This window comes from Entelurus aequoreus, linkage group LG14, assembly GCF_033978785.1.
Source record: "Entelurus aequoreus isolate RoL-2023_Sb linkage group LG14, RoL_Eaeq_v1.1, whole genome shotgun sequence".
Taxonomy (NCBI): domain Eukaryota; kingdom Metazoa; phylum Chordata; class Actinopteri; order Syngnathiformes; family Syngnathidae; genus Entelurus; species Entelurus aequoreus.
The window spans coordinates 54,383,883-54,410,768 of NC_084744.1; the positions used below are offsets into that span (position 1 = coordinate 54,383,883).

The 26,886-nt window shown below is 37.7% G+C and overlaps 1 protein-coding gene across 1 annotated transcript in view; it reads left to right on the plus strand.

Annotated features, from left to right (window-relative positions):
- The window catches only part of LOC133665054 (vertebrate ancient opsin-like), a 183,688-nt gene extending 160,732 nt beyond the window's left edge, over positions 1-22,956 (plus strand). The window contains exon 4 of the mRNA XM_062070217.1: positions 20,208-22,956. Within this exon, the coding sequence (XP_061926201.1) occupies positions 20,208-20,492 (285 nt within the window). The 3' untranslated portion in view covers positions 20,493-22,956. The remainder of the gene's footprint in view (positions 1-20,207) is intronic.
- Positions 22,957-26,886: the final 3,930 nt, after the last annotated feature.

The following is a 26,886-nucleotide window of genomic DNA, read 5'->3' on the forward strand; positions in this document are numbered from 1 at the left end:
AAACCTGTGAACCAGGCTTGTAGGGAGGAAAATATAATTTGATTATATTATATATATTATAAAAATCCCCTGAAGTGCAGGGAAACCTGCGAAACTGGCTTGTAAGGATGAAATAGCCTCTGTGTTTTTTCCTGACCTAACGTATGTGAAGTGAAGTGAATTACATTTATATAGCGCTTTTTCTCAAGTGACTCAAAGCGCTTTACATAGTGAAACCCAATATCTAAGTTACATTCAAACCAGTGTGGGTGGCACTGGGAGCAGGTGGGTAAAGTGTCTTGCCCAAGGACACAACGGCAGTGACTAGGATGGCGGAAGCGGGGATCGAACCTGCAACCCTCAAGTTGCTGGCACGGCCGCTCTACCAACCGAGCTATACCGCCCCGTATATTCCGCTCCACCCCGGTATTTAGCACTGTATAACGGATAAACCACAGAAACCTTGACTATATATATATTTTTTAATTTTTAAAAAAAAAAATTTTTTATTTTATTTATTTATTTATTTTCAAATCCCCTGACGAGCAGGGAAACGTGCGAAACAGGCTTGTAGGGATGAAATAGCCTCTGTGTTTTTTCCTGACCTAATGTATGTATGTGTGTATATATATATATATATATATATATATATATATATATATATATATATATATATATATATATATATATATATATATGTATATATATATATATATATATATATAAAGGGACAAGCAGTAGAAAATGGATGGATATATATATATATAAATATATATATATATATATATATATATATATATATATATATATATATATATATATATATATATATATATATATATATATATATATATATATCCATCCATTTTCTACTGCTTGTCCCTTTATATATATATATATATATATATATATAAATATTCCAAGCGTGATGATGTGACGTTATCGATGAGAAAATGCAATTTTTGGACAATATGATTTGCCTGAGCGGCAAGGAGACACAAGTAACAAGCATGGATTAGAAAGGACAGATTTTTATGTTTTAATAATTTAAAAAATTGTTTAGTTTTTTTTTTTTTAACTTGGGACTTCCCGGATTTTGGACACTGGCAGATTTTGGACACTGGCAGGCCGTTATTTGGGGACCCCTCTTCTAGAGTATGTATTAGTAGCCAGCGAGAAGGTACATTTTTGATGTGACGGATTGTAAACAGAGTATTACCTGAGGGGGCGTGGCTACAGGATAGCGTTGCCAAATGGGAAAAAAATGGTCTTAGTTATTTGCATGCATGTTATTGAATTTTACATTACATGTTCAATGACAATGTTAGGAAATTATCTACTAAAAAAAAAAAAAAGACAGCCAAAAAAAAGCTGTTGAATGAGAATACATTTAAAGGTAAAATATAGTGTAGAAATGCACACAACTGCAGGAAATATACTTTTTGATCTTTCCAGGCTTGCATGGCAGCACTTCGTTCTGATAGAAATATTCCTCTTTTTTTTTTGTCAGTCCTTTTCTTTGTTTTTTTTAAAGCGTGCTCACAAGACTGCATATTTTGCAAATTCATCCATCAAAATGTGCACCTTTTTCCTGTCTTAATGTCTTCAGTGCAATATCATTGGGCTTTCCTCCACTTAAATAATGGACATGACAACATCCATAAGATCTCCACTACGGTCATCTAACAATGCACTTCAAGGGTATATCATGCTAGTTGGCCTTTTTTAAACTATTCATGAATTTAAATACATGGCAATGCAGCAACATGAACATGCAGGGCTTCTATTCAACCTTTAAATGGAGGTACATTTGCTTAATCCAGGGGTCGGCAACCCAAAATGTTGAAAGAGCCTGTTGCGTCGGACCAGCTCTTCCTCCCAGGGAATCTAAATTACTGGTCAATCCCAAATTCTTTCGATGACATATATGCTGAGTAAGAAGGACCATCAAGACAGAATTGGAATATTTTCAAGTTTTACAAAAGCTTCAGGAGGTCAACTTAACCAATACATTCATATCGGCTAAAGAGTGGGGGTTGTACTTCACATTCCAAGGGTGAAGACACTAACCAGGCATCTGAAATATCGAAAGAAACTGGTAGAATATACAAAGGAAAAGTACTAGCTACTCTAAACATGGCCATGTAAAAAGAAATAACTCTTAAACATATATGCATGCTCCACAAGCCATATTGGACCAAAAATACAAAAAAAAAAAATGTCTGGAGCCGCAAAAAATAAAAAGTGTTATAATGAAGGCAACACAAGATGTAAGTGTCTATATTAGCCTACTATCAAAGGCTGACGCAAATCTTCGTTGACAGAAATGTTGTGTTTTAATTTTTCTTCTACACATTTTTGCAACATTGGAAATCATTAGTAAAATTGAGGCTTCTCAGAAGGTGAGATAACTTCTGTAAATTGCTGTCTTAGAATGACCAAAGGTATAAATGTGTGTGTCCAAGTTTAAAGGAAACGGCAGGCTGTCTTCTTCTAATGGATTTATTACAATCTTTGCAAGCTGGGTAACGTTTGCTGTGGTCTGGAACAACACGGTTATCAGAAATGCAGCCAATATTACATACAGATAATGTGTCATGAGACATGCAAATAAAGATTAAATACACAGAGGACACAAGTGAAGGAAATTCAATGAGCTCAAATATGCCTACAAACGAGGCATAATGATGCAATATGTACTATGCATGTTAGCATCGATTAGCTTGCAGTCACGGATTGACCAAATATGCCTGATTAGCACTCCGGCAAATCAATAAAAGCTCGCTTTTGTGCATTCACACACAGTACAAAACATGTGGTGGACAAAACGAGACAAAGGAGTGGCATGAAACCCGTCTTTCTGTGGCAGCGTCGGAGAAAGTTGTACATGTAAACAGACTAAGATGAGTTTAGGGCTGCAACTAACGATTAATTTGATAATCGATTAACCTGTCGATTGTTAATTCGATTATTAATCGGATAAAAGAGACAAACTACATTTCTATCCTATCCAGTATTTTATTTTAAAAAAACAGCATACTGGCACCATACTTATTTTGATTATTGTTTCTCAGATGTTTGTAAATGTTGCAGTTTAAAAATAAAGGTTTATTAATAAAAAATTTAAAAAAAATATTAAAAAAAATAAAACTCAGCGCATAGCATAGATCCAACGAATTGATGACTAAATTAATCGGCAACTATTTTAATAATCGATTTTAATCGATTTAATCGATTAATTGTTGCAGCCCTAGATGAGTTCAAGTAGGACAAATACTCTCATCAGTGAAGCGTGTGTAACATAAACAGTGGGATTTCTAACAATTAGGAAGGTCTGTGTCATGTTTGTCCTCCTACGGAAAATATATTCAAACAAAAAATATATTTTTCCCATTTTCGCACATCTCTGAAAGAGGTCCAGGGAGCCACTAACAACCCACGGTCGAATCAATTTTACAGGTGCATTTACTCGAATTGACTTATTCCACTGTGACTTTTTTGTGTCATGCATTGTAAACCGGAGATGTGAAATTCCGGATTGTTCCTATCTACAAACGCTTGTCCAGCACACAAATATGACCTCGGAGGAAGTGATTAACATGTGAAGACCTGAACAGGACACCTCCAATGTCCTGTATGTCATTTTCAGTCTTCAATTCCTCCCAGCCCGTTACTATGGAAATTGTGAGTTGAGGCGAGTTGAAGACTAAAAATGCTGTACAGATACACGGACCAGCTGGCGTGCCGTTCTCTCATCATCCATCGGTGGAAGTCCAAAGTCAAGAGACCAGAAGAGACCAGAAGGGACCATCAGGAACGTACGCTCAGAATGTATAAGTTTGTTTGCTATATACAGAAATGGTCGACATTTTACATACACTTGTAAAGAACATAATGTCATGGCTGTCTTGAGTTTCCAATCATTTCTACAACTCTTATTATTTTGTGATAGAGTGATTGGAGCACATACTTGTTGGTCACAAAAATTATTACAAAAATTATTGCAAAATTACAAAATTATTACAAAATTATTACAAAATTATTATAACATTTTTACAAAATTATAAAATGATTACAAAATTATTATTATAAAATTATTACAAAATTATAAAATTGTTACAAAATTATTACAAAATTATTATTATAAAATTATTACAAAATTATTAAATTATTACAAAAATTATTTTGTGATAGAGTGATTGGAGCACATATTTGTTGGTCGCAAAAATTATTGCAAAAATTATTACACAATTATTATAAAATTATTACAAAATTATTATTATAAAATTATTACAATATTATAAAATTATTACAAAATTAATATTATAAAATTATTACAAAATTATAAAATTATTACAAAATTATTATTATGAAATAATTACAAAATTATTACAAAATTATTATTATAAAATGATTACAAAATTATAAAATGATTACAAAATTATTATTATAAAATTATTACAAAATTACAAAATTATTACAAAATTATTATTAAAAAATTATTATAAAATTATTACAAAATTATTACAAAAATTATTTTGTGATAGAGTGATTGGAGCACATACTTGGTCACTAAAATTATTACAAAAATTATTACAAAATTATAAAATGATTACAAAATTATTATTATAAAATTATTACAAAATGATTACAAAATTATTATTATGAAATTAGTACAAAATTATTACAAAATTATAAAATTATTACAAAATTATTATTACAAAATTATTACAAAAAATATTTTGTGATAGAGTGGTTGGAGCACATACTTGGTCACAAAAATTATTACAAAAATTATTACAAAATTATAAAATTATTACAAAATTATAAAATTATTACAAAATTATTATTACAAAATTATCAAAAAATTATTACAAAATTATCAAAAAATTATTACAAAATTATTATTATAAAATTATTACAAAATTATTACAAAAATTATTTTGTGATAGAGTGATTGGAGCACATACTTGTTGGTCACAAAAAAACATTCATGAAGTTTGGTTCTTTTATGAATTTATTATGGGTCTACTGAAAATGTGAGCAAATGTGCTGGGTCAAAAGTATACATACAGCAATGTTAATATTTGCTTACATGTCCCTTGGCAAGTTTCACTGCAATAAGGCGCTTTTGGTAGCCATCCACAAGCTTCTGCTTGAATTTTTGACCACTCCTCTTGACTAAATTGGTGCAGTTCAGCTAAATTTGTTGGTTTTCTGACACTGACTTGTTTCTTCAGCATTGTCCACACGTTTAAGTCAGGGACTTTGGGAAGGCCATTCTAAAACCTTCATTCTAGCCTGATTTAGCCATTCCTTTACCACTTTTGACGTGTGTTTGGGGTCATTGTCCTGGGCTGATGATTTTAGGTTGTCCTGAAGAATTTGGAGGTAATCCTCCTTTTCTCATTGTCCCATTTACTCTCTGTAAAGCACCAGTTCCATTGGCAGCAAAACAGGTCCAGAGCATAATACTACCACCACCATGCTTGACGATGGGAATGGTGTTCCTGGGATTAAAGGCCTCACCTTTTCTCCTCCAAACATATTGCTGGGTATTGTGGCCAAACAGCTCAGTTTTTGTTTCATCTGACATCACATGGACAAAGATAAGACCTTCTGGAGGAAAGTTCTGTGGTCAGATGAAACAAAACTTGAGCTGTTTGGCCACAATACCCAGCAATTCAGGACAATTAAATGCCGGACAAAAAGACTTAAGAACACTTTTTACCCGAGAGCAATAGTGTCGCTGAACACAAGACGACAATAATGACTGTGCATGTGAGCTGTGTGCTTGGTATTTTTATGTATTTTATGTATTTTAATTAGAGATGCGCGGATAGGCAATTATTTCATCCGCAACCGCATCACAAAAGTCGCCATCCACCCGAACCAACATTTTATCAAAACCACACCCGCCCGTTGTTATATATCTAATATAAACGATGCAAGGCATTAGTGAGGTTAGAAAGCTTTTGCCTGTTAAAGAAAGGAGACTGATCCAATGCAGCAGAGACATTCAATGTGTGCCACGCATGAGATATTAATGCGTGATAATATTATTTATCATTATTATAATATTATTGTCATTTCCATGAAGAAAGTGTTGACTATTGTTGCCAATGCCCTCAGATCAGGAGTGCGTTCCTCACACTTTGTGTGCGCAGTTGCAGCAAGCAGAACGATGCTTTTAAGAAGTTAAAAAAATGTTTTAGAAAGACTAGGCCTATATTTTCGTTAGGTAAAAAAAAATGTTCTGAATTTATTTCAATGAATATTAACTTGTTAACGTTATAATGCTCAAATAGGGACGAGGGCGGGGTGCACGGTGAAACAGTGAACAATTTCGCGACAAAGATGAACCTTTATTGATTGATCTGCAGCCTTGACAAAATATCAGACAATCTCCATTGTCAACGACAGGCAGGAAAATAAAGATAAACACATAGCCTATGTTGTAGGCATAGGCATAGGCTCATACGTTTTTAAGTTGAAATAAATTGGTTCAACCGCCACCCGCCCGAATCTATTTAAAATCTATTTTGTCTCCCGCCCGACCCGTGGTTGTGTCCGCAAACCGCGCATCTCTAATTTGTATCTATTTATCTATGTTCTTATGGTTTTATTTGTTATGAATTTGCACTAAATTAGTTTTGCTTGCAATTTCGTTGTACAATGACAATAAAGATATATTCTATTCTAATGTGTCTGGAGGAGAAAAGGTGAGGCCTTTAATCCCAGGAACACCACACCTACCGTCAAGCATGGTGGTGGTAGTATTATGCTCTGGGCCTGTTTTGCCGCCGATGGAACTGGTGCTTTACAGAGAGTAAATGGGACAATGAGAAAAGGAGGATTACCTCCAAATTCTTCAGGACAACCTAAAATCATCAGCCCGGAGGTTGGGTCTTGGGCGCAGTTGGGTGTTCCAACAGGACAATGACCCCAAAAGTGGTAAAGGAATGGCTAAATCAGGCTAGAATTAAGGTTTTAGAATGGCCTTCCCAAGGTCCCTGACTTAAACGTGTGGACAATGCTGAAGAAACAAGTCCGTGTCAGAAAACCAACAAATTTAGCTGAACTGCACTAATTTTGTCAGGTTGTATGGTAAAAAAAATTCAAGCAGAAGCTTGTGGATGACTACCAAAAGCGCCTTATTGCAGTGAAACTTGCCAAGGGACATGTAAGCAAATATTAACATTTTTGACCCAGCAGATTTGCTCACATTTTCAGTAGACCCATAATAAATTCATAAAAGAACCAAACTTCATGAATGTTTTTTTGTGACCAACAAGTATGTGCTCCAATCACTCTATCACAAAACAAATAAGAGTTGTAGAAATGATTGGAAACTCAAGACAGCCATGACATTATGTTCTTTACAAGTGTATGTCAACTTTTGACCATGACTGTATAAAGGGGAGCGATTAGTGGCAGCAGCAGGTGGAGACACTGGTCAACAAAAAATAAATTGGTGTGCTGAAACAACAATTGAGCAGCAGATTTGGTCACATTTTCAGTAGACCCATAATAAATTCATAAAAGAACCAAACTTTTTTGTGACCTACAAGCACAAAAAAATAAGAGCTGTAGAAATTATTGGAAAATCAAGAAATTATGTTCTTTACAAGTGTATGTCAACTTTTGACCACGACTGTACATGTATATGTATAGTGTATAATCATATATATATGTTTTATGTCCACAAATGTTGTTTTGCATGTTACCCAAGATGCCATCAGGTTTTGTGGCGGACACCGTGACCGGGATAGGACCTCAAGCGAGAATATTAGCCATCTGTAACATTATTGATGCCTAATTAACTGTCTGCCCATCTGCAACACAGCCACGGCCCACTGTGTTGCACACCCGGACCCACAATTTGGAAGAATCTTGAGGTTATCAGAGCACCGTCTGTCAGACTCGTAAACAATGACAACCATCTGGCGCACGCCGGGATTAAGACGGCTTCGTTGAGACGGGAGAAAGAACGTTTAGCTTTCAACACCCGAAAGTTACAAAAATGTGGTTAATGACTTGAGGAGATGCACCGTTCAAGTCAGGTAGGGATGGCGTCGGCATGTGAGGCTCCAATTAAGCCGGCGCGCCTATACATTCTTCACGGCTGCCTGGTTCCTGATGCAGCAACCGTCTCATAAATAGTGGATATGTTGTACGTCAAAAATCTGACAGGTGGCGAGGTTTGAATATGTTTCTGTTTTATTGCTGGGAATTGGCTCGTTATGACTGACAGATGGACGGACTGATTTGTTGAACCACCTCCCTCACCGTTGTGGAGAGGACAAAACACTGGTAGAGTTAGTGCAAGAGTTATGTTAACTTGTACCACCATGTCCCATATCTAATTGGTGTCTACTTTCAGTCTATATTTAATATTTTAATTGAATACAGTGGAACCTGGGCAGTACGGTGGGACAGTGGTTAGTGCATGTGCCTCGCAATACGAAGGTCTTGAGTAGTCCTGAGTTCAATCCCGGGGCTCGGGATCTTTCTGTGTGGAGTTTGCATGTGTGAGTTTGTCAGGTTCAAACACTGATGACATTTATTAAACAGACGAGAAGCAAGGAATCATGCAGAGGCAGAGTTCAAATTTGCTCAATTGAGGAGAGACGTGTTTTTGGGCTGTACTCTAGTTACAGATCCAAACTACGTTCTAAAACTCCAGCCCACGTTCTTCCTCCATTTAGTTGGGAGGTCCCTGGCTACATCACTGAAGCTGTCGCTGACAGCTCCAGTTAGACACAATATACGATTATACAAAAATCAGTCGTGACATCGCCTTGTCTCTGCTCTGTCTGCGTCACGGTACTCGATGTTCGGCCTTGGCAGTCAGCAGGCCGGATTCTGGAAACAAACACCGATACGAGACTGGCTCGCAATCTTTTGGATTGCCAGCTTTGCACAGACAAAGAAAAATACAATTTCAGCACAATTGATAATAACTATAGCAACGGCCCTTAAGCATAAAGTTGTGATAATATACCTGTATATAGACCAACACAAAGTCCGTACTTTGAAACAATGTTCACGGACTCTAATATTTGGCTTGTTAGCTAGAGTGAGGAGTTGTTTGATGGCGGATGCTCGAAAATTGTTGCAACAGTCGGCCTTAATGCATTGTTGCAGCTCGACGATTTTTGTGCCCGTCATGCCATGCGCGTTGCATGCCTGTTGACGGGTGTGTTGGTCATATTAATACATATTTATTTAATTTTTTCAAATATTTTCGCGATTCCGAAAAAACGACTGGTCGATCGGGTTGGCGGCCCCTGTTTTAGATGGTAGACAATACCGTCCCGTACTTGTTTTTCAGCGGATTGGATCATCCGATATCACAATACCGGTATCGGATCGGGACAACCCTAGAATACACTACGAACTGCACATTCCTGGATGTTGAAATTCTGTTTGACATGCAGTCGATCTGCAATGAAACACAAAACTCTACTGCTAACCACATTTACGGGAACAGAACCTAACGCATGCGTTGCATTTTGATCGTGAGAGAGGATACCGAGGTTCTGTAATCGGATCATTGTTATTCTGTGTGGGACATTAGTAATTTCATGGCTGGGGGGCTCAGATCTTATTTATCACCTTATTTTATTTTCAGGATGCTTCACATCATCACACCTTATGGAATAATATATCAATAATCATCCGATTCCTATCGTCATTACCATAAACAAAGCATCCAACCGCTTAGTTTAAATGATTTCAACGTCAATCAAGGGATTGTCAACGTCTAAACGACTGGATGATTTGTTCCCAAAAGCAATTATTTACTGGAGCATATGAGAACCGCTAAGCAGTCTGAAATAGCAACTGGACGGAAACAAAATGAATGTTTTCCCAATGAACTGAGTAAAGCTGGCAAAGTTTTTTGTGCAGAATCACATTCTAAGGCATTATAGACCACATATCAGTGAGTCCTTGGGTTGAAAACGAATGCAATTATTTTTCAGATTGACTATGCAGTGTATACTTGTATATCGTATTTCAATACGTAATAAGTATACATTAGTAATTGTCAGAAAAATTGTATGTAAATTATCAAAAAACTTTCCGTTCTCTAAGTTCCCAATGAACAGACAAGTGGTTGTCTTTGTTGCACCAAGTTAAAGGCTTGGAAAATTCCATTGTGTACGATGGGAGGAGACGGGAGGGGGGTTATCTATTGTCATCCAAGACCTGCCCAGGCTGAAGCCAGGACCAGCCCAAGCCCGAGGCATCTTTTTCTTTTGTGTTAATGTGACCGAAAACAATGACCGTTTACGTACTCCCCATTCCTTTAGAAACAGCTGTTGTTATGTAAACAAGGAAAGTCCAAATAAAAAGAGGTGGCGTACAATCTATTATAGACCACATATCAGTGAGTCCTAGGGTTGTACCGTATACCGGTACTAGTATCGTATCGCGGTGCTAATGAATCAAAAACGGTACTATACTCCGTTTAAAAAGTACATGGCGGTGCGTCGTCACGTCGTGACGTTGCTGTTTTTTTGCGAGCTGAGGAGCACGTTCGGCAGCGCACAATCACTGAGTACTCACAGAAAAGGGAGAACGGACGCATTTTGGTCTAGAAAGTAACGATAAAGGTGAAGCTATAACGCCGAAACGCCCTCAGGAAGAGGTGCTTTAAGACATGGCTAGCTACTTCCAAATCACTAATCCTCGTCTCCATGGCGACGAATAAAGTGAGTTTCTTACAAGTATCATCCCTGCAGGACAAGGAATAGCTAAACATGCTTCACTACACACAATAACAGCAAGCCAGCACCCTGAATGTAAACAAACGCCATGGGTGGATCTACACCTCACATACCACTGTAATGATGCCAAGTACAATAGCGTATCTAGTCAACACTACCAAAAAAAATTCATTCATTCATATTATGTTTATAAACTCAGGAAAATATGTCCCTGGACACATGAGGACTTTGAATAGGACCAATGTATGATCCTGTAACGACTTGGTATCGGATCGATACCTAAATTTGTGGTATCATCCAAAACTAATGTAAAGTATCCAAACATCAGAAGAATAAGTGATTATTACATTTTAACAGAAGTGTAGATAGAACATGTTAAAAGAGAAAGTAAGAAGATATTAACAGTTAATGAACAAGTCGATTAATAATTCATTTTTACAGCTTGTCCCTCATAATGTTGACAAAATAATAGAATGGAAAATGACACAATATGTCATTATAGAGACTAAATTAGGAGTCTTTGTTTGCTTACTTACTACTAAAAGACAAGTTTTTTAGTATGTTCACTATTTTATTTAAGGACAAACTTGCAAAAAGAAACATATGTTAAATCTACCCTAAGATTTTTTGTTAAAATAAAGCCAATAGTGCCTTTTTTTGTGGTCCCCTTTATTTAGAAAAGTATTGAAATGTATCGATTTTGGTACTGGTACTAAAATATTGGTATCAGGACAACCAGACCACATACCAATCTAATCAAGCTGATTTAGTTTTTAAATACATATTTATGCTTTTTTTTAATGTTATTTTACTAATATATTTAGATATAGGTTTCCACTTGCGATTATGCAATGAGGGCGAAAAAATTTTTTAAAATGTAAAGCACTTTACACTATATGTCAGGTTCAAACACTGATGACATCTATTAAACAAGACAAGAGGCAAAGAATTAAACAGAGACAGAATTCAATTTGGACTCAATTGAGGAGAAACGCCTGGACACACTGTACTCTTGCACAGTCTCCAGCACGCTCTGCCAAAAGATTGCACTCCTTCTTTATTTGACTCTCTCCGACCACCGCTTCCACTTCCAGAGGGAAGTGGGTCGTAAACAGCGTTGCCTTTGGTTACAGAATAGTTCAAAAGAAGAGGTCGTAAAATAGTTCAAAAAGAGTTCGTAAAATACTTCAAAAAGAGTTCGTCTGGAAATTGGGCAGATCCTTGGTTCTCTCTGCTTTGAAGTCCTTGGGTTAGAACAATATATTTCTGTTGACTACCATACATGAGAGAAAACAGGAACACCTTCATCTTGCTTCCCCCCCTACACAGTGGAGTTTTACGAGCTTTACTCTTGGTAGGTTTCAAAGACCGCTTTTGTCTTCTTGTCAGGAACTTGTTGCGTTGACCAGCATTCCTCCAATGGGGAATTCAAATTGCTAGTCTCTCCCAGATTCTTTTTATGGCACATAAGCTGATGTTTATATTCAATCAACAGGCAGTAATTGGTATTTTGTGGTTTATTCTCCAAGCTTAGAGGACAAACCTGAGACCAACCCAGCACCCAAGCGTTCCCTAGCCCGGTCCAGATCGGTCTGCCACACATCACGAAAACATTCTGTTCTTCAATCTCTCCTCCCGCCCTCACGGCCGCACAGATGCCCATTTTGTCCGTTATCTCAAGTCGGCCCGAGAAGGGAAGCAGGGAGGACTCCTCTTCTCTGCCTCCTACTTCAAAGCCGTCCACAGTGCAAGCACTTTGTCATGAGACGATCAAAACAATGAAAAGAGTACAAGATGGAACATTAGCTATTTAAAATATGACTATAGAAATATAGAAAGAAGTAACTCTTAATTATGGATAAATGTGGATATATGCATCCGTCAAACTCAATGTAATACAACGTTTTTGTGATAATTTAGGAACAATTATTCTAACACTATATGTATGAAAAGTGCGATACAAATCAAGTTCGATCGATTGATAAATACCTCAAATCTCACTTGAACACTTAATATTTAAGAGTTTAAGGAATACAATGACATCAGAGCTTCGGAAAGCCAAAGCAAAATTATTGCTGACTATCATTAAGGAAGCTAGAGGAATTTTGGTACCGATACTAAAACATTGATATCGGGACAACATTACTAAGTACCATTCGAAAGTACCTTGTCAGTACAACCTGCTCTTTCCATCTCCATGCCATGATTTATATATTTTTCTGTCAGAAGTCCTCCCCCCCGTTTCCTTGACCTTGCCCTTTCTGTGGGTTTGGAATACCTCAAACCCCCTTTTCATGTCTTTGTCGGTTGTCTTCCACCGTCTACTGGGCTGCTGTCAGGGTGTTTGAACAGCTAAGGAGAGACGTTGCTGGGGTATGTTATTGACGGACTCGTTGCATTGCGAGTGGAGTCTCTCACCTCCGGCTATGACCACATAAGCCCCGACTTTACAGTCAAATCATGTGACTTGGAGAAGTTGGTTGGGTTGTGTAAACAATCTATTATCTATACTAGTGTTGCCCCGATACCAACACGTCTTTTCGATACTTTTCTAAATAAAGGGGACCACAAAAAATGGCTTTATTTTAACAAAAAATCTTAGGGTACATTAAACATATGTTTATTATTGCAAGTTTGTCCTTAAATAAAATAGTGAACATACAAGACAACTTGTCTTTTATTAGTAAGTAAACAAACAAAGACTCCTAATTTAGTCTGCTGACATATGCAGTAACATATTGTGTCATTTATCATTCTATTATTTTGTCAAAATTATTAAGGACAAGCAGTAGAAAATGTATTATTAATCTACTTGTTAATTTACTGTTAATATATTTTAACATGTTCGATCTACACTTCTGCTAAAATGTAATAATCACTTATTCTTCGGTTGTTTGATACATTAGTTTGCGATGATACCACACATTTAGGTATCAATCGGATACCAAGTCGTTACAGGATCATACATTGGTCATATTCAAAGTCCTCATGTGTCCAGGGACGTATTTCCTGAGTTTATAAACATAATATACATTATAAAAAAACGAAAGAAGATGTTGTGATGCCAAAAAATATCGACGTAATCATAGTAGTATTGACTGGATACGCTACTGTACTTGGTATCATTACAGTGGTATCATTAGGTTTAGCGGACCAGTACTTTTCAGAGGCAGTATAGTACCGAATATGATTCATTAGTATCGCGTTACTATACTAATACCGGTATACCGTACAACCCTAATATATATATATACATATATACACATGTATACATATATAGAGTATATATGTATGTATATACAGTATGTATATATGTGTATAGATGTATATCTATGTACAGTATATAGATATATATGTGTATATATATATATATATATAATTGTATTTTTATTTTTTACTTGGGATGTCCATGTGATGTCAGATTATTGATGCTGGCGAGTCATAGTTTGGGGACCCCTGATCGATCTAGATCTTGTCAAGAACCCTTCAGAATTAATCCACCTCTGGGGCAATTTATTCCTGAAGGAGTTATCTAAATACCCGTGATTGTGGGAGGAAATCAAAGTGAACCTGGAAAGAAGAACATGGGAACGACTGGCCGAGATTCCAACCCAGAGCCGCCTGGCTGTGAAGCTCTGGTGAATAACGCCATAGTATTGATGTATCAAACATAGCATTATACTTCTTCACAGGGCTTAATAAATGTTCGCTTTGATTTGCTGCCATCCATGTCGAGAAGAAATGTTTTTAAGCTCGTACATTCCGTCATGCTGTGTTTTCTTGTCAAAGTATTCGTTTACAGCTCCTTGACAGACAGCAGGGTTTTGTTTACTTCCCGCAGCCTGTTAATTAAGGCCGTGTATCCATCTCTCCAACGCCATATCGGAGAGGGTTTAGATGTTGTTTCAAGACGGCGGAGCAGAGGATTTTGTTTTTCTCACTTCTCGTTGTTTTGATATAAATAAAAAAAGACACGTTATCAATATTTGAAGTGCTATAGCTCCGTCTGACGTGCAACAATAATTGAACAATAGAAAACGAATGCAAATATTTTTCGGATTGACTAAGCAGTGTATACTTATATATCGTATTTCAATACGTAATAAGTATATGTCAGAAAAATTGTATGTAAATTATCAAAAAACTTTCCGTTCTCTAAGTTCCCAATGAACAGACAAGAGGTTGTCTTTGTTGCACCAAGTTAAAGGCTTGGAAAATTCCATTGCGTACGATGGGAGGAGACGGGAGGGGGGTTATCTATTGTGATCCAAGACTTGCCCAAGCTGAATCCAGGACCAGCCCAAGCCCGAGGCATCTTTTTCCTTTGTGCTAATGTGACCGAAAACAATGACTGTTTACACTCTCCCCATTCCTTTAGAAACAGCTGTTGTTATGTAAACAGGGAAAGTCCAAATAAAAAGAGGTGGCGTACAATCTTTCGCACAGAGAGTACAGTCGTCGCGTTTCTCCTCAATTCTGTCTCTGTTTATTTATTTGCTTCTTGTCTCGTTTAATAGATGTCATCAGTGTTTGAACCTGACATACTTATAGTACATTTTGTTTTTACAGCAAGTAGTAAAGGGGAATACTCAAAACAAAAAAAAACACTGTATTGTATCAATTGTCAACATAATAAGAGAAACTCTTGCAAATTGATTCGTTTTTTAATACTTTCCGTGAAGTCAGTGGAGATCTTGTAAACACATCATAATGATTCTTTCACTCTACGCGTTGGTTTAAAAGAGTTGGCTTCCATATAAAGTCTGTTTGCTGCACTTCTGCCATTGTATTGTTCTAGTGTTATCATTATTATTTTTTTTAATGTTTTGTATGATTGCAATCCCTGGCCATAATAATGGAATCACCACACTTGGAGGATGATCGTTAAGTTGTTCAATTGTCTAGAAAAAAAACATATAACAGATATAAAACAAAACTATAGTCATTTCAAATGGCGACTCTCTGGTTTTAAGACTATCTAACTAGCTGCTGACGTATGCAGTAACATATTGTGTCATGTATCATTCTATTATTTTGTCAACATTATTAGGGACAAGTGGTAGAAAATGAATGATTAATCTACTTGTTCATTTACTGTTAATATCTGCTTACTTTCTGTTTCAACATGTTCTATCTACACTTCTGGTAAAATGTAATAATCACTTATCTCTTCTTTGATACTTTACATTAGTTTTGGATGATACCACAAATTTGGGTATCAATCCGATACCAAGTAGTTAAAGGATCATACATTGGTCATATTCAAAGTCCTCATGTGTCCAGGGATGTATTTCCTGACTTTATAAACATAATATACATTTTAAAAATAGGAAAGAAGATGTTGTGATGCCAAAAAATATTGATGTAATCATAGTAGTATCGACTAGATACGCTCCTATACTTGGTATCATTACAGTGGATGTCAACTGTAGATCCACCCATGGCGATCTGGTACTTTTTAGAGGCGGTATAGTACCGAATATGATTCATTACTACCGCGGTACTATACTAATACCAGTATACCGTACAACCCTAGTGTGAACACTCCTTTTTAAGTGCAGACTATTGAACATATTTAATCTAGTGCAGGTGTTACCTCGGGAAATGACAATTTACAGGGTGATTGCATATTTATTTCTTAGAATGCGTGATTCTTTGTTTTCACCATGCTTGATCTAAGAATGAAACTGTTACAGACTACCACAATGTAAGTTCTTGATTTGTTTGAATTCTTCTTAAAGCGAGAAAATTGCCATTTAAAAAGAATATTGTTTTTGTCATTTTATTTTACAAAACTAACTAATTCCCCAAGTCTGGTGATTCCATTTTATATTTTTTTTTACCAAGGGTTGTACACCTAACAGCCTGTGGCTTTCCCATGTTGTTTTTGTTGATTGGTGCACTGTTGCATCATAGTGTGCACTCATGACAAAATGTAGTAGACTATAAGTATACTTACAAATAATTGCGTATACTAAGTATACTACGTTTTCTCAAGGGTGTCATCAAAGTCTGCGCTGGAAGAAGAGGATACAAAAGTGTTACTTATTCCAATGCTGCGTCTATTCCGTCGACGGACATGTTTTTTTGGAAATGCCTGGAATTTAAAGTACAGCCAAGCACCCCTCAGTGAATTGTTATGCCGTCAAACCGCTGCTGGTGTACTCAATTATTCAGAATCTTCCTATCTGTCCATCAGCCCGACTGGATACCCGGACTTTGAGCTGAGAATACCCTGGGACTAGGGCGGTGTAGGTGTTTGTGTAAAACAGGAAGATCTGCATGGAATCTTTTATGGATTCAATGATCAGTCCATGGACCATGTCATTATTTATTCAACTTTGAAAGTTGATGCACACTTCTACTTATCTCATTTCCGTACTTCGGGAGAGTCTTGTCCTTTCTTTTAACTGGAGCACACTCCTTATTGTGGAAATGTTTGGTGTGGAATCATTCACAACTCAGTTTGAATGATACAAATGTCCATTTAAGCAACTAAGTTATTGCCACACAAAACCCCTATTTTGATGGTTTGATTAAAAACGACTGCCTAAAATATATGATAATATTAATAGATATATTGACATACAAAACCCAAAACCAATAAGTAATACAGGAATTTATCACAGATGTTTATCATAGAACTGGCATCCAATGATATTTTTTAAAAAGTTTAAATTTTGAATCGAGAATCGATCGTGAATCGAATCGTTACCTCCAAGAATCGAATCCAATCGTCTGGTGCCCGAATACGAACAGCTCTAGTATTCAATCAAAATATTAACTATTGTTCACAGTTGAATTAATAACCCTTATGTAAATTAGTTATTTCCGAAAAACCTTTGACAGATTGTGAGTTGAAAAAAAAGAGCTACTACTACTGCGCTAACTTTACAGATAAATAAAATGTACACTACCGTTCAAAAGTTTGGGGTCACATTGAAATGTCCTTATTTTTTAAGGAAAAGCACTGTACTTTTCAATGAAGATAACTTTAAACTAGTCTTAACTTTAAAGAAATACACTCTATACATTGCTAATGTGGTAAATGACTATTCTAGCTGCAAATGTCTGGTTTTTGGTGCAATATCTACATAGGTGTATAGAGGCCCATTTCCAGAAACTATCACTCCAGTGTTCTAATGGTACAATGTGTTTGCTCATTGGCTCAGAAGGCTAATTGATGATTAGAAAACCCTTGTGCAATCATGTTCACACATCTGAAAACAGTTGAGCTCGTTACAGAAGCTACAAAACTGACCTTCCTTTGAGGTGATTGAGTTTCTGGAGCATCGCATTTGTGGGGCCAATTAAACGCTCAAAATGGCCAGAAAAAGACAACTTTCATCTGAAACTCGACAGTCTATTCTTGTTCTTAGAAATGAAGGCTATTCCACAAAATTGTTTGGGTGACCCCAAACTTTTGAACGGTAGTGTACATTTAGGGTTTGATCATTTTAATGAATACCAAATTGGCGTTTGCACACACTACCCAAACAAGAAGAGGTATACAAAACCCAAAACCAGTGAAGTTGGCACGTTGTATAAATGGTAAATAAAAACAAAATACGATCATTTACAAATCCTTTGCAACCTATATTCAATTGAATAGACTGCAAAGACAAGATATTTAACATTCGAATTGGTAAACTTTGTGATTTTTTGCAGATATTAGCTCATTTGAGATTTGATGCCTGCAACATGTTTCAAAAAAGCTGGCAAAAAAGACTGAGAAAGTAGAGGAATGCTCATCAAACACTTATTTGGAATGTCCAACAGGTGAACAAACTAATTGGGAACAGGTGGGTGCCATGATTGGCATCTTCAATGAACTGCTCAGTCATTCACAAACAAGGATGGGGCGAGGGTCACCACTTTGTGAGCAAATTGTCGAACAATTTAAGAACAACATTTTTCAACGAGCTATTGCAAGGAATTTAGAGATTTCACCATCTACGGTCCGTAATATCATCAAAAGGTTCAGAGAATCTGGAGAAATCACTGCACGTAACATTGAATGCTTGTGACCTTAGATGCCTCAGACGGTACTGCATCAAAAAGCGACATCAGTGTGTAAAGGATATCACCACATGGGCTCAGGAACACTTCAGAAAGCCACTGTCAGTAACTACAGTCGGTCGCTACATCTGTAAGTGCAAGTTAAAACTCTACTATGCAAAGCGAAAGCCATTTATCAACAACACCCAGAAACGCCGCCGGCTTCGATAGGCCCGAGCCCATTTAAGATGGACTGATGCAAAGTGGAAAAGTGTTCCGTGGTCTGACGAGTCCACATTTCAAATTGTTTTTTGGGAACTGTGGACGTTGTGTCCCCTGGATGAAAGAGGAAAATAACCATCCGGATTGTTATAGGCGCAAAGTTGAAAAGCCAGCATGTGTGATGGTATGGGGGTGTATTAGTGCCCAAGGCATGGGTAACTTACACATCTGTGAAGGCACCATTAATGCTGAAAGGTACATACAGGTTTTGGAGCAACATATGTTGCCATCCAAGCAACGTTATCATGGACGCCCCTGCTTATTTCAGTAAGACGTGTTACAACAGCATGGCTTCATAGTAAAAGAGTGCGGGTACTAGACTGGCCTGCCTGTAGTCCAGACCTGTCTCCCATTGAAAATGTGTGTCGCATTATGAAGCCTAAAATACCACAACGGAGACCCCCGGACTGTTGAACAACTTAAGCTGTACATCAAGCAAGAATGGGAAAGAATTCCACCTGAGAAGCTTCAAAAATGTGTCTCCTCAGTTCCCAAACTTTTTACTGAGTGTTGTTAAAAGGAAAGGCCATGTAACACAGTGGTAAAAATGCCCCTGTGACAACTTTTTTGCAATGTGTTGCTGCCATTAAATTCTAAGTTAATGATTATTTGCAAAAAAAAATAAGTTTCTCAGTTTGAACATTAAATATCTTGTCTTTGCAGTCTATTCATTTGAATATAAGTTGAAAAGGATTTGCAAATCATTGTATTCTGTTTGTATTCACCATTTACACAACGTGCCAACTTAAAATGCAAAACCGCATCGCATGGATTAGCAATGTTTGAGCATGTATAAAAAAACAGAATTTAGGTCTGTTGTCCAGACCTTTCACACATTGAAATAATTCCCAATTTAAATTATTAATCTTCTTTATTTAAAAAACAAGTGATTACATACCCTCTGGGTCTCATGCAACCCAGCTCATCGACCGAACAAATTAAATATTTAGCCGACTCAAATTGCAATAATGGTGATTGGTTATCTAATTAGTAGAATTCCTAATGTGATTTAAGTCGTAGATGCAATTTATGTTATATAGAAAGGTTTGAGAGCATGACTTTCATCCAGGAAACCAGGAGTGAGGGTTTAATCCGTCCTCATTATGTGTCATTACTCCCAAAGCCCGTTATAGAGAGGAGCAACATGACTATTTGTATTGTGCATTTCTTTTTTGTCCAACTAGATTCCTGATTGACTTCTTCCTTCCGTCCCAGTTCTACAGGTGTTTCCAAGCCCTATTCAATTGTGAGGCTCCTCGACGAGGCTCCAGTGTAAGGAGCTCCTCCAAGGTCGCTACCAAAGTGTTAAGGGGCGGCGCATTGACTGGTCCTCGTCGTACCAACGACTTTTTGTTCATGGTGGCCTCCCTGGGTCCGCCGGCCACTGCGGTGCCCCAACTGGACCCTACTTGTGAACCCACCCTCGATATCACCAAAGCCCCTTCTTCGGACATCAGCAAACCCGTTGTACTGTCACTAGTGGCCCACTTCAATGGCTGATCGTTGGCTACGACCGTGGTTACGGCATGAAATCCTCTCACTCCCAGCCTTAAGGCATTAAGGAGTGGCGTTTTTTTGTGGGTTTGGCACAAGTGAAGAGCTGTGGTCTGCTAGTCCAGACCGTTCAAATGCGGATCAACTTTGCCCGTCCACACCAGAGTGGTGCCAGAGTCAACCACTGGTCCTGATTTCTAGGTTGCTCTGCAGACAAGATGGGGACATCTCTAGAAACGAGTAAGAGTGGAGCACATCGAGAAGATACTTCTAGAACTGTGGAAATAAAAGAATTCGGTCGGTTTTGTGTCAAACAAATGTTTGGTAAGAACTTTAAAAGAATGTTCAAAGGGAAATGGACAGATGAGAGATATTACCTAGTTTTATACGTTATTGTACTGTTGAATACAATGACTGAGAATGTAACACTCACGATTGTTCAATCCTTCTCCCTGACTAGAAATTGTCGTACCAATGACTTTTTATTCATGGTGGCCTCCCTGGGTCCGCCGGCTACTGCGGTGCCCCAACTGGACCCTACTTGTGAACCCACCCTCGATATCACCAAAGGCCCTTCTTCGGACATCAGCAAACCTGTTGTACTGTCACTAGTGGCCCACTTCAATGGCTGATTGTTGGCTACGACCGTGGTTACGGCATGAAATCCTCTCACTCCCAGCCTTGAGGCATTAAGGAGTGGCGTTTTTTCTGGGTTTGGCACCGGTGAAGAGCTGTGGTCTGCTAATCCAGACCGTTCAAATGCGGTCGTTATATCAATTTTGCCCGTCCACACCAGAGTGGTGCCAGAGTCAACCATTGGTCTTTATTTCTAGGTTGCTCTGCAGACAACATTGGGGACATCTCTAGAAACGAGTCAGAGTGGAGCACATCGAGAAGATACTTCTAGAACTGTGGACATAAAAGAATTCGATTGGTTTTGGGTCAAACAAATGTTTGGCAAGAACTTTAAAAGAATGTTCAAAGGGAAATGGACAGATGAGAGATATTACCTAGTTTTATACGTTATTGTACTGTTGAATACAATGACTGAGAATGTAACACTCACGATTGTTCAATCCTTCTCCTCCCTGACTAGAAATTGTCGTACTAATGACTTTCTATTCATGGTGGCCTCCCTGGGTCCGCCGGCCACTGCGGTGCCCCAACTGGACCCTACTTGTGAACCCACCCTTGATATCACCAAAGCCCCTTCTTCGGACATCAACAAACCCGTTGTACTGTCACTAGTGGCCCACTTCGATGGCTGATCGTTGGCTACGACCGTGGTTACGACATGAAATCCTCTCACTCCCAGCCTTGAGGCATTAAGGAGTGGCGTTTTTTCTGGGTTTGGCACCGGTGAAGAGCTGTGGTCTGCTCGTCCAGACCGTTCAAATGCGGTTGTTAGATCAATTTTGCCCATCCACACCAGAGTGGTGCCAGAGTCAACCATTGGTCTTGATTTCTAGGTTGCTCTGCAGACAACATTGGGGACATCTCTAGAAACGATTAAGAATGTTTGGTAAGAACTTTAAAAGAATGTTCGAAGGGAAATGGACGGACGAGAGATAGTACCTACTTTTATACGTTATTGTACTGTTGAATACAATGACTGAGAATGTAACACTCACGATTGTTCAATCCTTCTCCTCCCTGACTAGAAATTGTCTCGAATTGATCACTTGACACTTTAAAATTTGTAAAATGATTACGGGGGTTTGTTGTGCATGTAGCACTGCTGGCATGTGATCGGCATTCAAAGGTTAGTGAGTTAAAGATGCATGGTGAAGAGTTACTGTATAGTTTCGTCAATGGTGTGCATGTGCACTGTATGACTACAGCTTCCTAGTTCGGTTGGTTGGACGAATTCCAAAAGAAGAATTGTGTCCTGCTCCCCCTAAAAAGACAAGAATCCCCTTTTTGGAGTGGTCTTGACATAGTTACTGCATGTACATGGAATGTAAACATGCAAAAAATGTTTCTGGTCAAACCCAAACCTCAGGGTCTCTTCTTTATAAACTGTTGTGTGACCAAGTCGTCCGTGGAAGTGTTGCCTATGAGCACGTGGGCAGGTTCCACATGCTTCCAAACAACATGTTTACAACCGTCTTTTAATATTTGCTAACAACGCCATGGAACTTGTCTGTACTCTTGCTACAAAAATCTGACCGTCTGGATTCTTTGAAGCATTCAGATTGTCCTGAAGGACAAATATAACTGTGAAGTTGTGGAAACGCCGAACATCGGTATTGTGTCAAGCTGTCAGTGTTGTGGCAATCAAGCTACTGCTAAAAACATCGGTCATTCATTCCAAAAACCAGTTTTGTTGTGTTTTTCAGGATTACTCTCCTGGTTTTTCTCTGCTTTGAAGATCCTGTACCATACCAATGTACAAGTTCATATGTTGATACCAAAGCTATTGAAATGTGGATATTTTTTGAGAATTGATGTCTTAATAAAGGTTTTTATCTACAGCAACAAGGAACACGTTTTGTCTTAAAGCGCCCGCTCTTGTGGACATTGGACAGACGACGGACATAGCGGAGAGTTATCGATACTGTCATGATCCGTGGTCCGGATCATGTTTTTGTTATTTTCTGTTAGCTTTGGACTCTTTTAGTTCCTGTTTGTGACATCTCTGAGTTTGGTTTGGTTACCGTGGTTATTATTTCCAGCTGGCTCTGATTAGTGTTCCCCCGCTCACCTGCTTCACGAGCACTAATCAGAGGCATTATTTAAGTCTGCCTTTGCCAGTCAGTCGGCCTGGCGTCATTGTTCAATTCATGCCGTGTCCACGTTAGTCGTGTTTATCTCATGCTACAGTTTCGTGTTTGTTCCAAGCCATAGTTTATGCTGTTTGTTTCATGCCACAGTTTCGTGTTTGTTTCATGCCACAGTTTCGTGTTTGTCCCAAGCCATAGTTTATACTGTTTGTTTCATGCCACAGTTTCGTGTTTGTTCCAAGCCATAGTTTATGCTGTTAGTTTCATGCCACAGTTTCGTGTTTGTTCCACGCCATAGTTTATGCTGTTTATTTCATGCCACAGTTTCGTGTTTGTTCCAAGCCATAGTTTATGCTGTTTGTTTCATGCCACAGTTTCGTGTTTGTTCCAAGCCATAGTTTATGCTGTTTGTTTCATGCCACAGTTTCGTGTTTGTTCCAAGCCATAGTTTATGCTGTTTGTTTCATGCCACAGTTTCGTGTTTGTTCCAAGCCATAGTTTATGCTGTTTGTTTCATGCCACAGTTTCGTGTTTGTTCCAAGCCATAGTTTATGCTGTTAGTTTCATGCCACAGTTTCGTGTTTGTTCCACGCCATAGTTTATGCTGTTTGTTTCATGCCACAGTTTCGGGTTTGTTCCAAGCCATAGTTTATGCTGTTTGTTTCATGCCACAGTTTCGTGTTTGTTCCAAGCCATAGTTTATGCTGTTTGTTTCATGCCACAGTTTCGTGTTTGTTCCAAGCCATAGTTTATGCTGTTTGTTTCATGCCACAGTTTCGTGTTTGTTCCATGCCATAGTTTATGCTGTTTGTTTCATGCCACAGTTTCGTGTTTGTTCCAAGACATAGTTTATGCTGTTTATTTCATGCCACAGTTTCGTGTTTGTTCCATGCCATAGTTTATGCTGTTTGTTTCATGCCACAGTTTCGTGTTTGTTCCATGCCATAGTTTATGCTGTTTGTTTCATGCCACAGTTTCGTGTTTGTTCCAAGCCATAGTTTATGCTGTTTGTTTCATGCCACAGTTTCGTGTTTGTTCCATGCCATAGTTTATGCTGTTTGTCTAATGCCACAGTTTCGTGTTTGTTCCATGCCATAGTTTATGCTGTTTGTTTCATGCCACAGTTTCGTGTTTGTTCCACGCCATAGTTTATGTTTGTTTACCTCATGCCCTGCCAAGATTTCTTGAGAAGATTAAAATCATCTCCTACGTCACGCTGTCGTCCGGAGTTGTCCGTTCTGCATTCCCGGGAGAACAACCCCGCAGTGAGCCACAAAACCCCCTCGTGACAGCTGTATGGTATGGTTTTGCAGGTTGTGACTAGGGCTGGGGAGATATGGACAAAAAAGTGTATCTCGATTAGGGTTTAACGGGATACCCGTATTAGTATAGTACCGGGATACTAATGAATCATATTACAGCCTCTGAAAAGTACCGTCAAAATGTAAACAAACGCCATTGGTGGATCTACACCTAACATCCACTGTAGTGATACCAAGTACAGCAGCGTATCTAGTCAATACTACTATGATTACATCGATATTTTTTGTCATCACATCTTCTTTTGTTTTAAAAAAATGTATATTATGTTTATAAACTCAGGAAATATGAGGACTTTGAATATGACCAATGTATGATCCTGTAACTACTTGGTATCGGGTTGATATCCAAATTTGTGGTATCATCCAAAACTAATGTAAAGTGTCCAAACAACAGAAGAATAAGTGATTATTACATTTGAACAGAAGTGTAGATAGAACATGTTAAAAGAGAAAATAAGCAGATATTAACAGTAAATGAACAAGTAGATTAATAATTCATTTTCTACCACTTGTCCTTCATAATTTTAACAGCATAATAGAATGATAAATGACACAATATGTTACTGCATACATCGGGAGCTAAATTAGGAGTCTTTGTTTGTTTACTTACTACTAAAAGACAAGTTGTCTTGTATTTTAAATATTTTATGTAAGGACAAACTTGCAATAAGAAACATATGTTTAATGTACCCTAGTATTTTTTGTTAAAATAATGCCATTTTTGTCGTCCCTTTTATTTAAAAAAGTATCGAAATAATTTTGGTACCGTTATATTGGTATCGGGACAACACTAATCTCAATATATTTTTACTTAAACTTAAAGTGTTTACAAAGTACAAAGAAGAAGAATACTGAATTTATTTAATTCATCCATTCTTATGGAGTATGTTGTGAATAAATTGAGAACAGGAAGTGAACAAAAGTTTTAGCAACTGTTGTGTAAAAGAAAAGGGGTAGGATTAAATATAAGCTCTGCTTCTTCCTACTCCTTTTCGAACATGTTGAAAAGAGAAACTGGAAATTGTGATGTATCATGTTGCATGCTTGCATGTTCCAAATAAACTTAAACTCGATATTTGATGTATATCTTGATATATTTTTCAGTGAAAGTATACATATAAAGATATACATTTTTGAGCGAAATTCACTGAAACTGAAAGGAATGACAACTGTACTGTAAACACTTTTATTAACCCAGTTAGTCAAGACAAGTATTAAACAGTTTAAGTCAGGGGTCGGCAACCCAAAATGTTGAAAGAGCCATATTGGACCAAAAATACAAAAACAAATCTGTCTGGAGTCGCAAAAAATTAAAAGCCATATTACATACAGATAGTGTGTCAAGAGATATACATTTAAAGGACTTAAAGGAAACTAAATGAGCTCAAATATAGCTACAAATGAGGCATAATGATGCAATATGTACATATAGCTAGCCTAAATAGCATGTTAGCATCGATTAGCTAGCATTAATGCAGTAACCAAATATGTCTGATTAGCACTCCACACAAGTCAATAACATCAACAAAACTCACCTTTGTGCATTCACGCACCACGTTAACAGTTGGGTGGACAAAATGAGAGAGAAAAAGAAGTGGCATAAAACACGTCCTAGGAAGCCGGAGAAAGTTATACATGGAAACAAACTAAGGTGAGTTCAAGGACCGCCAAAATTAGTAGGACAAAACGGCGCTCGCCAAATACTCGAATCAGTGAAGCATGTTTAATATAAACACTGTGTTATAACAATTAGTGTCATGTTTGTCCTCCTACAGAAACCATATTAAAACAAAAAATATATTTTTTCCCCTCATCTTTTTCCATTTTTCATACATTTTTGAAAAAGCTCCAGAGAGCCACTAGGGCGGCGCTAAAGAGCCGCATGCGGCTCCAGAGCCGCGGGTTGCCGACCCCTGGTTTAAGTAGTACAGAATTACATAGCATAAATCAAATAGAAAAATATTATTTCTACGTAAAATAAACAACATAGCTTTGCAAATAATACAAAATGTATCAAACTCAGATAAAAAATAAATTTTCAGGCAGGCACTTTTTAATTCCCAGCCGACGATGTAATGGACTGTCACACACGACCCTTCTGGTTGTGCGGATATCATTTTCCTCACTTCGGCGTACATTTTTTGGCAGAATTTCTCGTGCGAAATAGGCCCGGCTTAGCAACTCCAGAACAGTTTTGATTTGGGCTTACATGGCTTACATTTTTTTGCGATAGAGTGATTGGAGCACATATTTGTTGGTCAAAAGTTTGGGGTCATTGTTCTGTTGGAACACCCAACTGCCTCCAAGACCCAACCTCCGGGCTGAGGATTTTAGCTTGTCCTGAAGAATTTCCTT